The following is a 14,075-nucleotide window of genomic DNA, read 5'->3' on the forward strand; positions in this document are numbered from 1 at the left end:
CTGATGGCTGAACACCTGCCTGTCTATGGGAAGTAGTGAATGAATTCCCTGTTTTAATTTGTGTGTGTGGCTTTTGCTTTCCCTCATAAATCGTCTATCTCAGCCAATGAGTTTACTGGTTTTTACACTTCTGATTCTCTCCCATGTCCTACTGGTGGAGTGAGTGGCTGCCTGGGCCTTGGCTGCTGGCTGGGGTGAAACCACAACAGATGGATACTGCTTCCCTCTCATGACCAGTGACAGGATTCTAGGAAACGGCCTTAAGCTGAGTCAGGAGAGGTTTAGATTGTGTATCAGGAAAAGATTTTTCACCAGAGGTGAACTGAGCACTGCAGCAGGCTCCCCAGGGAAGTGGTCACAGCACCAGCCTGACAGAGCTTAAGGAATGTTTGGACAAAGCTCTCAAGTGCATGGTGTGACTCTCAGGGTGTCCTGTGTAGGGCCAGGGGTTGAACTTGATGCTCCTGATGGATGCTTTCCAAATCAGCATATTCTATGATTCTACAAAATTGTTTTGAGTAAGCTAGTGCTCTCAGAGTAATTTCAGCCTTTCTATCTCAGTCTTCAACAGGCTTATTATTAAGCTGAAAATTATTTCCATTTCCATTACCATTTGATTAAATTCTATTAGAATTTTTGGCATGAAACAAAAACAAGAGAAGCAAAATTCACAGCATTGATCTATCATGACATTAGCTCATTTTTAACATGATGATTTGTTCCCTAGCAAAATTAAGGTTCTGTATAATTTATACTTCAATATACATAGAAGAGGGAAAAGAACTGGGAGTGATGCCTTAATCTTCTATCAGGATTTATTATTATTCCAGAGGTTGCAATGCACTTTTTTTTAGATTTTTTTTTTTTTTTAAAGGGATGTCAATGACCTATAATTAGAATGGTACTAAAAATTCAGATGTTGCCAATTCCAGCAGCGCTGCTCAGAAGGTTATTTCTGTGCACAGGCACAGCACCAGCACTCTGCAGATCTTAAAAGACTCGAGATGCAGTGCAAGACTCTTCCCCTGTGTCATACTTGTGTCTGATATCCTGCATAGACATCTGGGAGACCTAAACGAAAAGACTTCCCATCTTCCTTTAGGTTTTGTAGAACACTTACTGGATTTCCTGCTTAAATGCAAAGGACAATATATCCCGCACTTACTTTCACACAACTCAGCTACAAGCAACAGCAAAATAAAGACAGAAAGGGAAGAATATTTGACTTATGTCAACATTCTTATTCTTTTTGGAAGAATGTTGTCCAGTTTAATCCTCATGTAAGTGATAAAAATAATAGTAGTGGATTAAAGTGTTTAAGAAAATACATTTAAATATATCTTTTTACTTAAAAATTAGTTTCCTCATCATTCAAAGACCTAAGTTAAGCTATGTTACATACACCTCAGGTATAAATTGAGAAAAGATTCAGTAAATCAGACTATATAAAAAGCAAGAGACATTTTTTCCCCAGAAAAATGTATTTGTGTTTTATCTGATCATATAAAAAACATTAAATTTAAAAAAAAGAAGTGTATATATTTTTTCAAGTGTTAATGGTTTCACCATTCATCATAACTACATTCTGAAGTCCTGTAACACCAGGGCATGTTATCCTTATCTGTGTAGCACAGTGAGCACAATCTTTACACTGAGGTCACTCTCATCACTACTTCCCCAGAGCAGTTATCCTCTGTTGAATCCTCCTGAGGTCTCATGCGGTTGAACAGGTGTAGCAACACATAGCCACACTGAAATCTCGGTGAGGTTAACTGTGTTGGATGAACTAAACTTCTGTTTCTAAATGCAGTCAGTGGCAGCCACAATGTCCTCCCTGCTGAGGATTCTCCTCGATTGCTCTCTTCTATGTCCATGGCTTTGTCATAATTTAACACATCCCAGTGTAGATTCACAGCCCTCCAGCGCTTAAACACTCGATAAACAGATGCACCTTCATGGACTATCAGTCCTGAAAGTAAGAGGGGAAAAAAAAGCATTTATACAGAACGTCAGTGGATACCATTTTGATACCAAATAGAGATTTAACACATTTTAATGACTCTGACAATTTCCAGATGCAATTAAATTACTCATAACATTAATAATTCAAACAAACTGTACATATGCAATTTAACTGGTTAGTAATTTGTCTGGGAGGCAGGAACATGCAGAGGAAATAAAGTTTCTCTGAATGAAAGCTCAACATAACCAATATTGCAATAATCTGAGCATACCCAACTAAAAAAATTATTCAGATTTAAGAAAACCAATGCAAAACTGGCAGATTTGGATATTGACTGTTTATTCTAGTGCTGCCCTTGTTCATGGTAAGTACTTATTTACATGCTAAGTATTTATTTACTGAGATTTGTACTGGTTTAAGAAGACCTTTAAGTAGGTTAGACCTTCTGTAGTGAACAAGATAGTCCTAAATTTGTTTAAGAGTGTTTTGTAGAATTCAGTACAGATACAGACAAATTTAACTGTGTACTTATTCCCAGTTCAACTTAGGAGCACAGAAGATTTATGAAACAGCTGTAAGTATAATGACCTTCTTGTCCTGCTTCTTTAGAACAACAAGAAATTAAATGTTATTATTAACTACAATGAGCATGGTAAGGATGATAGACTTTCTTCTTTCTCTTCAGTATTCAATAGGAAAAAGTTGCAACTTATCTTTTTCTTGAGACCCAGAAATCTTTTAAAATATCCTTCAAGGAAAATGCAGAATTTCTGGAGTCCTCAAGTGACCAATCTGCTCATGAATTTCCATGTAGCTAATATTTATGCCTATTGTATGCATTCAAGTTACTTATTTAAAGAAATGAAGCTCCTAACTTCTTGTATGTATGTATGTTTGTACTCACACTCTTTATAAGTGAGTATTACAAATATGGAACTACTGGGGAGACACATGGGACTTCTGCCTTCTTACTAGTTTTTTCCTCAGCCAGCCTGGTTGAGGAAACTTACACGGCTCTGAGCAACACCACCTGTTTTCTTTGGCTCCCTGCTTTGGAAAGAGAGCAATCTGCCTAGCCAAAAACATTTTAAAATATTTTTGTCCAGTGTGCTCCTTGCCTAAAACTTTCCTATACATGGCCACATCTATAATATGATCTGTGGTGTCCTTTAGCCCAAGAGATTGTATATCATCTGTTTCTACACAAGAAAATTGTGATTTAAGTGTCTGAGGTCCTTTAACACTATTGACTGATACCAGAAAGGAGATGCTTACAGAAAGATGACACAAGCAGAAAGGGTGGTAAAAATATTTACATGAACAGCAAACCTCACATTCAAGTGCAATGATTTGCAGATAGCAGTGCCTACTTTAACACATTTTTGAAGATATTACACTGAAAGATGGAGAAACACAAAGATTTCATTCAGGACATGATAGTGAATGCAGCATCTCTGTAAGGCTTTGAAGTTGCCTACAATTATTGAAGCATACAATACAGCGAAAGTAGCACAAAACCAACTTAATTAAATAGTAAATATTTTAAATGCACTTTGTAACAGCAAAGTATTTTAGTGGGTTTTTTACTTGATTGCAAGATTTCTATATTTATCTTCTCAAATATAAAGTAACCTGTCTTTAAAATTTAGCATAACTATAATTTAGTCAATACATAAATGTACCTTTAAAACTGGCTTGATTGTATAAAAAAGAATAAATGTATTTGATCCCATACAGAATCTACAAACCAAATTAGCCATGGTTTTACTGCTGTGACAAAGATTCCTCTTTTTATGTTCTTTTTGATTTCCTATAAAGTTGATAAAGGAGATGAGAATAATCTTCCTCAACCTGTTCCTGGAACACAGCATTATTTGGTTCAACTTCTCTCAAGTCTGTGATGAAGCAGAGTTAAAAGAACCTATTCAATCCAAAGTAAAGATACATGTTTGCACTCCACTAGAACCTGAACAACATATTTCAGAATAGAGAAGGAAGTACTTGAAAAAGGATCATTGAGATACATGAAGTGCATTTAAAGAGTCAAAATATCTTTCAAAGACTACAACAGAAAATGTTGTAGGATGACTTCTCTCAGGGAGCTCTTTTTTACTGTTTTGGGGCTTTCAGAATTTATTGAAATTATGTTTCAAAGTTTTTAAACATTGGCAAGGATGAGATATTTTCTTTATAGTGGAAGCAGTCAGTCACATGTACTTTAAAAGTGCTATAAAACAAAGGATCAAATATTGCAAGCCTTGGCATAAAATTGTCAGATTTGGCAGTGCTGAAGGAGAAAAGGAGCATTTTCTTAATTCCTCTCATGAAAAGTTTTAGCTCCCTTTTTGATAGAGCTATAGATTGGAAAGATACCTTCATAGAAGAGGCAAAAGAACTGGAGGGATGCCTTAAGTTTTAGCTTTCATATTTTTCAGATTCTGTGTTGCCTAGGTGTGTAGTTTTGAGCTTCATATTAAATGTTAGTGAGCTCTCTTCACAGAGTAGGTAGACAAAACAATTCCTTTTCTAGTTTGATACCAAGGACAATCATTGCAAGTTTCAGACCCAAAGCATAAACAATGGTGAAGAGAGAAAACAGGAAGGATGAGACTTTGTAACCTGAAGCTGTAATTGGACAATTAACCCTGTTATGCAGATGGACCACATCATATAAAAATGTGAGACCTTGTGACCAGTCATCCATTTTGTGACCATTTTTAGGTCCATCTTGGGTGTAGCCCTGGCCAGGCTCCTGTACTGCCCAGGGTGTATCCTTTAAGGCCTTTCAATAAATACCTACTTTATTCTTAATTCTGTCTAGCCTCTGTTCTAGGTCAGCCTTCTCAAGGCATCAGGGTGGAAGGGAAAGTTCTTGGCAACAACACTTCCAAGACCACAAACAAGAGGAACTCCAGGTATGTTTTAAGTACTAGAGATTTTCGAGGTCCAGCGGAGTTCTGATGCTCAAAACATAAATAGTTAGTCACTGAAGTGGAGCTGTAAGAAAATGGCAAATAATTGTTTTTCTCCTAAGGGTTCCACAGGAATTAATGTAGCAATGAGAGAAAAACCAAGAACAAATCCCTGAAGAATACTGATTTTTTCCAAACACCATGATTTCAACAGCACAGAGGACACAGCTGAACACTTGTAGGGGGAAAATATTTGTTTGACTCAGATGATCCCAAGAAGAATTACAATTCACTATTGTTAGCTGTTCAGGTGTTCTGTCCAATTGATATCTTCAAGAAACAGAGTTTTTGGATGATGGACCCATATAAATGTCATATGGTCCTAAGAAGACTTTATCTCTAAGATGGAGGGATTGCAGTGGGATCCAGCCAACAGGATTATGAAGAATCTTAATTTTATTTTCTTATCTTATCTTTTTGCCAAGTACTATTCTTTCACTGTACTCAAGGGTTTTCTTACCCTGACTCACAAGATACTTGAAATTTTTTACTACTGAATGTCTTTACAAGCAGTCAGCTTGTCTTATATCATTCATATTTGGTGGTATTAGGTTACAACTTCATCTTATTTATCACAGTAATCTTATATAATAATTTAGGAATGGTCATCCCAGAAACATCACAAGATTTTATCAAGGGATAAAAGATCATTTTCAGAAACAGACTTTACCTCTGGACAAAATGTTATGTCTTAAAACTACTCTAGGGCCCACAGGTATAAAAAAAGAAAGCAATCAATTGCTCACAGCATTAAAGTGAAATATATCCATGCTAAAAATAATAATATAATTCTTTATAGACTATTTAGAATTAGATCTAGTGTGGGAGAAAAAAAGACTTTCTGAGTAAAGACATATAGAGTGCAGCTAGATGTGTTCTTTGTAAATAACTTCAGTCTGTTCCTTTTTACAACCAAGGAGTTACAGGAATGTTGCGAGACATCAAGTTCCTTAGCAGGGAAGAAAGAGGCTTTCAGAAGGCAATTCACATCTTGCATACTCGGTCCCATCACTTACTCCTTTGCACTACTGGCACCAGTTGTGTCTAGTGCAATGTAACAGCTGCTTTTCACTGCTGGAAAAGGAGCAGCACTGTTGTTCTGGGATTGCAAGTTAACTGTTATTATTTGTAAGAGATTTTGTTCATGTTAGAACCATTTATGACCAGTAGTTACAACTATTTTCCAGTGAAAAATATATAAAATTCTATGACTTTTCTGTTATGCAAAATAATCTAGGTTTAGAAAGCAGAATGGCAAAGACTTGATACACTGTCCTTCAGTGGGTAGATAAGTAGTTCCTTTCATGAACTCACTCCCTTTGGTAATCCTTACATGGATGGTCTGATTCTAGCACTATCACTGGAATAGCTCTGGGTTTCACAGGTTGTAGTTCTGCTTGATCAGGGTGTTCAAGGTTTGCTTTAGGAAAACTACCAATAGCAAATTTCAAAGAGAATAGCTTTACGCTCAGCTTTGATGCAGAAAAGTACAAGGTAATGACTTGTAGCGTTAAAACCAGCACTGGTAAGCTAAAACAATCCTATTTGTCAGGAAGAACTCTGAAAAAATTCTGATTAGAAGAAAGAGAACACTGGATACCAATAAAACATGTACACTAGAATGAACAGAACATATTATTCTGGTGATCTATAATCTTCGGGATTTTTCTTTTGTTGAAATGTAAAAACAAGGAATAAAAATACAAGATAGGTGTAATTTACTTAATAAGAGAGTGATTGGTGTGATACATATGATATATAAGTCAATCGTTGAGTAAATGAATTTTTACATGCACATTTTCAAAGATGTCATAAAAATATGTCAGTTCCTTTAGGCAAACTGCTTTTTAAAATTATAGCAAAACATTTCAAAAAGTGCTTCACACTTTTTGTGTGGAGATATCTACACAAATGACCGAAAGTATTTGTATTGTTTCTGCAAAGGTGTAGGGAAACATAACTGAAGGCAGGTGGAATAAATCTTGGTCATACCACCAGTATCTCAAACACTATCTTGAAATATGTGGTGCACAGGAAAACCTGTACGTCTGCACTGAAATAAAGGGAGATTACAGTGGGAGTAGAGGCATTTGCTCACTGTAAATCCTGTTGAAAACTAAGAGAATGCCATGGATAACTAAACACAAATAAAAGGAGAGGGGATCTTAACTGAGAGCTGTAGCTGGTTGTAAGCATTACAAGCTTTATGATATAAGAGATTATACATAATGGTACAATCATAAGTTAATGCCTTGGGAAGTCATCAGCATAATGGGAAGTGTTTGGGATTTTTAAAATAATTTGTAAGTAATAATTACATATATCTATTAGAGAATATTATTTGAAAATTTTAAATTAAAATTATCAATCTAAACCCCCTCACTTTATCATTAAAGAAAAAGATGAAATTGAATAAGGTTGACTATATTAAGGAATACTTTTAGGAGTTACAAGAAGACCTAATCTTACAAGCTGACAGAATGCAAATTACTTGAAATTATATGCAGAATAAGTGAGTCTGAATGAATCTGGATTATCAAAATTCCTCAATTACCAAACCTCCTTTATACAGCTTTCTGAATTTCCAGATACAGTCTAAAAAACTCCTAAGTCATATCTGCAGTGAATTTTGTAACTACAAAAGTGTCCAAATAAATTTAATAGTAGTTACTTTTACATTTAAATTTTCATGTGTTATTTATGATAGTTCTGTAAAATATGCATTTATTAAATTACAGGCAAGTCAGTTTATCTGTGTGTTTGCTTTGCTCCTGCAGGCTGTATTTGAGCCAGAAGCTCCATATGAGGCACACGTTTGTTCAGCAGCTTCCCCTTCAGTGGTGGCTTGAGCCTAGCTGGCTTGAAAGGCAGCTAAAGAACTGCATGTACCAATCTATGGAAGGTCACTTTCCAAATACTTACTTCTGTGGATAAATACAGTAATATTTCTGATCACCCATAGACACTCTTGGATGATTTTGAGTTTAATCTGGTTTAGGTGTTTTAACAGTAAAACAAATGGGAAAAATGACAATAATTTGAAGTAACTGGTTAATTCAACTAGCTGACGCATACCAAAGTAATTTTTTTACTGGGGGAAAAAACCCAAATAAACCAGAATTCCATATCAATGAAATGTTTGGAATGTCTGAAGCATATTTTATCTTCCTTTAGTGTATTTTTAAACAGAAGCAAAGCCCCCAATATTGAGTGTTAAGCTGGAAGAGGTGATATTCAGAAATCAGCATCTAAGAGGACATGTAGCTGAGTCCTTTTATTAATTTAAAAGATGAGCACTTGTCCGAAGTATGAGATTCTGCTCACTTTTCTGTCTGAGATTTGGATTCACAGAAGAAATTCTGTGTTACAAAATATTCCAAAGCAGGCTTCTCTAACAAAAATTACAAAATGAACAGAACTGCTGATGTAGCTGAAATATAAATACTTTACAGTAATGGGATGGTTTCAATAAAAGGTGATGTGGCTTTACAGTTGAAGCAAACGCCTTGATATTAGGAGTCATTCTGTTTCTTTGTTCCTTACAAGCAGAATTCAGCACTGTCCTAATTCCCATATATAAGATTCAGATAACGTTTATCTCTCAGAAATGTCAATGCAAACATCAGATGGCGTTTGACTTCTGGATTTTCTTCCAATTAAAATTCTGTTAATGTGGTTTAATGTAAATAATTGTTACTAATTATGTAAATTTAATTCCCTAAATTATATAACTAAGTAATATTTAACGTAAATTTTCTCTCCAAATAATCATAAATATTCTAACAATCAAATCAGGTTGTTTTACCAAATACTAAAGGGATTTCTATTTAAATATTCCCAAGTCCAGCGTATTTTCAGAAATTTCAAAAGTGGTCAACACAGTGTTGCTGTACAATGTTCAGTACAATGAATTCTTTTACAAGATTTCAGCTAAATGACTTGGGACTTTTCAGTAGTAAAGCAAGTTACTATAGTTAGCACTGTGTGAGTGTTTCATAATTGTTTATGATGTGCAAAGAACTCATGCCTGCCATCTCTGCTCCCCTCCATTTCTAGCACAGTGACCTATATAAATCTGAGCAACCTAATTTTGGGTGTGCAATTTGTTGGCATCTTCAAGGGCTTCTTCTGTTCTTCAGGATGGTACAATCTAATTTAAACTGGCATCAGAAGATGACAGTATGTAATTTTACTAATGATTTTAATGATGTCTTTCATATTTTCATCTGTTTAACTTCCTGAACTTTGCTAGTTATTTTATCAAGAAATTTAAGCTGATCCTGTTCTCACCACTAAGATTTTAGGAATACACTGATGAATCTGAGAGTAAAGCTTCTTTGATTCTTTTCTCTCGGCAATATTTGCAACACTGTAAAAAGCAGCACTTGACAAAGGGTATCAGCTGAGAATAAATCTGCAAAGAACTGGAGTGATCAATTAGAGTGACCAATTAGAAAAAATAGAAATAGTCACAGTCTTAAACCACAGTCTGTGCTGTTTAAAGATTTTGAGCTTACCTATGCATACTAGATCCATAAAACCATACATTCCATAGCAGATTTGAAAAAGGATGTCCTTTCTTTGCCATACTGCATAAGGGCTGAAGGCTGACCATAGAAGCCAAGTCACACTTGCTACTAAGAACAGTGATCCTAGGATTACAGCAACCATCTGCACTTTCTCAACCAGTGTTATAGTAATGCTTTGCCACTAAAAGAGAAACAAAGTTGTATAAGATAAAAATGTTATTGTCCATGGTTGCACATTCAATTCCACCTTTTTTTTTCCTGAAATTAGAAATTATTTTAATATTTACACATATCTTCATAGATATTTACTAAATCCTTGATACTGACATCTTATATATCTTTTTTCCTATTTCACTTTTAAAGTGAAGCTGATAGTTGCTTCCCCATTTCCTCCAGTGTCACTACCAATATGATCTAACTGTGAACTTCCAAAGAGTTTTACTTCTGTTTTGAATATGTAGGCAAAAAAAAATATTAAGTCTTAGGAATGGAACTCAGTCTTTCATCTTTGGATGGGCAATGAACAATAAAAAGGGAGGAAGACTTTTGCAAGTATGTAGTATGTTAGTGTAACAGGTTTTCCTTTCCATCCCTCCCTCCTGAAGTGTGAAGCCATTTTCCACTTTCAGGCTTCTCATCAAAGAAGTTCCAGACATAGCAAGGGAGTTGTCTTTCTCTGCATAAACCAGTGTAAACAGTACAATAAGACTCCTGCAACCTAGTGTGGAAGCAACATGAAAACTCAGGAGGAGCCCTGAATATAGACAGCTCAAACATTTCTTTTCAGTGCACCCCAAGTATATCCATCTTTCCAGGGAAGGTGGTATCTTCCATGTGTGAGGTGACTGGTTTATGGTGTGACAATATTTAAATCCAAGAGAGTGTGTGTACTGACTTCTGTCAAGTAAAGAGAAATACAATTCTGTTACAAGTCACAAAAACAAAACACAACATAAGGAACAAATTGTTCTAGATTACCCTTAACATATATGTCTTTTCTTGGACATAATTATCTAAATTATTTTGGTAGACTCTCCACTCCAGCCCCATCACTCCTTCCAGGGCTGGTGTGAAGACTTTGTAGACAGCCAGCTTTCCTGTTCCTAATTTTGGATGTACCTGCCTCCTTCTATAGTTGCAATAGGGAACAAGTGGAGAAAGCTATCGCAATAAGGGTTTTCTTGCCTCTTTTCCCATCTGGCAATATTTTTTCCTTTTTCCTATTACTCTACTAAAGCCTTCTCTTTTTTTGCAGCTGTTGGGTACCCAGTACCATATAATCATAGGATAAAATAATAATTCAGGTTGCAAGGGGCTGTGGGAGTCCTCTACTTCCTACTCAAAACACAGTCAGGGATGAGATCAGACCAGGTTGCTCAGGGGTTTATTCTGTAACACCTTGAAAACTTCCAAGCATGGAGGCTGTTCAGCCTCTCTGTGCAACCTGCTCTGCTTCTTGACTGTGTTCAGGTTCAGAAAAGTTTTTCTTCAAAAACATTTTTTCTTTTATTCATTCTGATCCTCTTATGTCCCACTTACACTCTTCCTCCCATCAAGTACCACCACAAAGAGCCTTGGTGAGCAATGGGTCCTCTATCCCTTTCTTCTCTTTCAGCTTTTCCCATTAACTTTTCTGCTGTAGCCTAATACGCACAATTGATGCTGCATTCGTTCTCCTCTTGCAACCTTCTGAATATAACAGTACAAAAAGATAAATGTATAACAATTTGTAAATTGCCTGTCTTGAAATACTATCCTTTCATAATGAACTCATATAATGCATACTAGATTTTTCATGGAACTTGAGGGTTTTGAATGGGGCTATTTATGGATGCTAAATCTGAACCAGAGTGCCTGTAGCTATTACAGGCCACAGAGCTCAGTCCTGCCTGAGAGCTAGCCTGAGAAATTCATGGGAGGATTTAAAAACAATCCTCAAAGACAGAAAACAACTGCCAGGTGCTGTTTTCCTGTCTCTTGTCTTCGTTGCAGGAGAAAGTCAGGAGGTGGTGTACACCACTGACCAATGATGGTGATGTAGCAGTTTACTAACCAATAAGAGTTTCCTTTCTGTACTTTCCATGAACTAATCTATAAAACAAGGCTAAAGCAATAAACTAAGGAATTCTCCTGTTCTGACTCCATGAGAGTCTGTGTCATTCTCTACCCAGCCGTTCCTAATTAGAGCGGCAGCTATTCATACTAAATACTACCTTTTTAATGGTGAAACAACTATGGATACTCATTTCCTTTGTTAAGTCTTTTTATAAAGGTTGAAGAAGGTCATTAACAAGTGATGCATGATGGAATGGTGTGAGCTTTTCATGACTCAGTATACAGGATTGGAAGTTCAGGATTGAAATTCATTGAACATTCTTTAGACTCCATAGGGTAATGTTAAACAAAATTATTTTTCATTTCTCAGCTGAAGCTACATAGTGTGACTTGGCGGAAAACTGTCAAAAATTCTCTTGGTTATGTATGTCTATCTTCTTCCTTTATCACTGTGGGACAGACCAGTATTAAATTTCTTTGGAATGCCTGAAATCAAAGTCCATTTACATGAAGCAAAGCTTTAACTGTCACAAAATATTACACTGTCAAATTCACAGAAGAAGCTAGCAATAAATTGAAAAGACTTAAATAAATGAAATCTGATGGCAGATCTATCACAGGGCAATTTCAGCAATGCACAAGTTCCCAAACTCATTTCATTTATTTGTTTATTTTTAACTTAGATTGATCATAGTTAGTCTGCAAAGAGTAATGAACAAAAGGAAATATAATCCAAACATTTGGGAAAAATAATGTAGCATGCACTCTAGATACAAAGCTTATCCCCTATTCTGGTGATGCCTGACAACCAGTGTCTCTTCCTCAGTGTCAACCACTCCCACCACCCATTTCATGAGGGCTTTTTGTTGGGTTTTCCCAATTATTTATTTATATAAAAACATGACCTTGAAAAGTTCTAAGAAACATAGATATGACCCTCACCTCTTCCTAGCCTCTTCTAATGAATAAATTCTAGTTATTTTGCTCTTCTCCTGATCTGTGAAGAATGTAAGCAATTGAATCTCTCAACCTCAGTAATGTCAGTAATTCCAAAGATCCAGCATATTAGCATGCTATCAAATAATTAGTTACTGAGAAAAAGCACAAGCATTCCAGAGGTTGTTGTTCCTAACTTTTCTGCCATTAAAAATCAAAGATCAGTTTAAAAAAACCTCCCCAAACCAACAAACCAAAAACCTCATCAAAATAATAATAAAACAAGAACCCCAAAATGGGGCTGGATATTTTCTTCTATTATCCAACTACTTTAACCTTTGTGGTATTGACTATCTTTGTTCTACAAAAGAAATTTTAGTCCTCCAACTTCTTCAGTATGAAGGTCAGCAATAATCAAGAAATTCAAAAATTTTAGGAATTTTTCCTCCCTAATACTGTAATCTGTAAATTAAGCTAATTGATGATATTCCTTAGTAGAGGGATGAAGAAAGAGTGTGTGTGTGTAAGACAGAAGACATTTTTAGTGGCCTAGAAAATTTATGTGAAACCACCAGCTTGCCTCCTTGTGGTCAGCAGTTTGCCATATCCAGTGCCCTAGGATTGATGGGGTGGGATGAATTGGTGCTCAGCTCTAACATGATGAGCTTGGGGACCTCATCTTCTGTCTATGTCGGTCCTTAGGTTCTTGTCTAATGGCAAGAAGATTGTGAATGTTCCTGATGGTTAACTTGCCCCAATTGAAATTTCCTCCTCATTGCCCCACTCCAATGAGTTTTGATTTGTAACAGTCTGAGATTGCCTCTTGTGAAATGAGTGTCTTGATTTTTTTTTCCCAAAAGTTTGACCGAGTTTGGGTACAAATTATAAAAAGAGAGCAGATGTTACTGGGACGCATATATTTTTCACATAATAAAGGTGATGTTATTCACATGTGGATAGGCTTGGAATGTTCAGTCCTTCCTTAAACATGTGCGGCATTAGCTATTAGACAATGAGATGAACTGCACAGGACTGTATTGTTTGGTTGCTTTGCATTTCGTAACAGGGCTTGTGAAGAGGAACTGGAGTTGTGGTCACACCATTTGCTTGTGCCTGACATCTCACTCACAGCATGGCTAACATGTGTGAGAATACAACTGAAAGAAACCCAGGAAAAGAAAGCTCTTTCCAAGAATAAGATTCTTTTTATGTCATCAAAACTCAGCTAAACTTTCTTTGATTTCTCACAGTCATTTCCCTTATTGTATTCACTGTTATGTTATAATCACTTCACCTTTTAAGGTCAAATTAGTAGCTTACAAGGTCACAAAAATAATATAGTAAAAATAATTCAGTGGTAGTTAATGTTGAGAAATTGCATTTCAGAATATAACAGACTGAATTATTTAACATTGTAAATTGAATGATCACATTATTAATGTCATGATTTAAATTGATTCTTTCCACTCATGTCTTTCTCATTTTCTTCATATAATTTGCCTCAAAAATTTTAATTGCTCATGATTATAAATAATATTATGATTTTCTAATTTGTTAATTTCTAATTTGTTTTTGCTATTTGCTGAATCTACATTCCACAATCAGTAAAAATTATTTTAG

The 14,075-nt window shown here is 35.7% G+C and overlaps 1 protein-coding gene across 1 annotated transcript in view; it reads right to left on the reverse strand.

Annotated features, from left to right (window-relative positions):
• Positions 1 to 1,646: 1,646 nt before the first annotated feature.
• The window catches only part of MARCHF11 (membrane associated ring-CH-type finger 11), a 32,642-nt gene continuing 20,213 nt past the window's right edge, over positions 1,647 to 14,075 (reverse strand). Inside the window, exons 3-4 of the mRNA XM_005530887.2 lie at positions 9,453 to 9,645; positions 1,647 to 1,969 (exon numbers count right to left, since the gene is read on the reverse strand). Of these exons, the coding sequence (XP_005530944.2) occupies positions 1,647 to 1,969; positions 9,453 to 9,645 (516 nt within the window). The remainder of the gene's footprint in view (positions 1,970 to 9,452; positions 9,646 to 14,075) is intronic.

This window comes from Pseudopodoces humilis, chromosome 1 (genome assembly GCF_049639895.1).
Source record: "Pseudopodoces humilis isolate 2021_Gansu_Grassland_sample_001 chromosome 1, ASM4963989v1, whole genome shotgun sequence".
Taxonomy (NCBI): Eukaryota; Metazoa; Chordata; class Aves; order Passeriformes; family Paridae; genus Pseudopodoces; species Pseudopodoces humilis.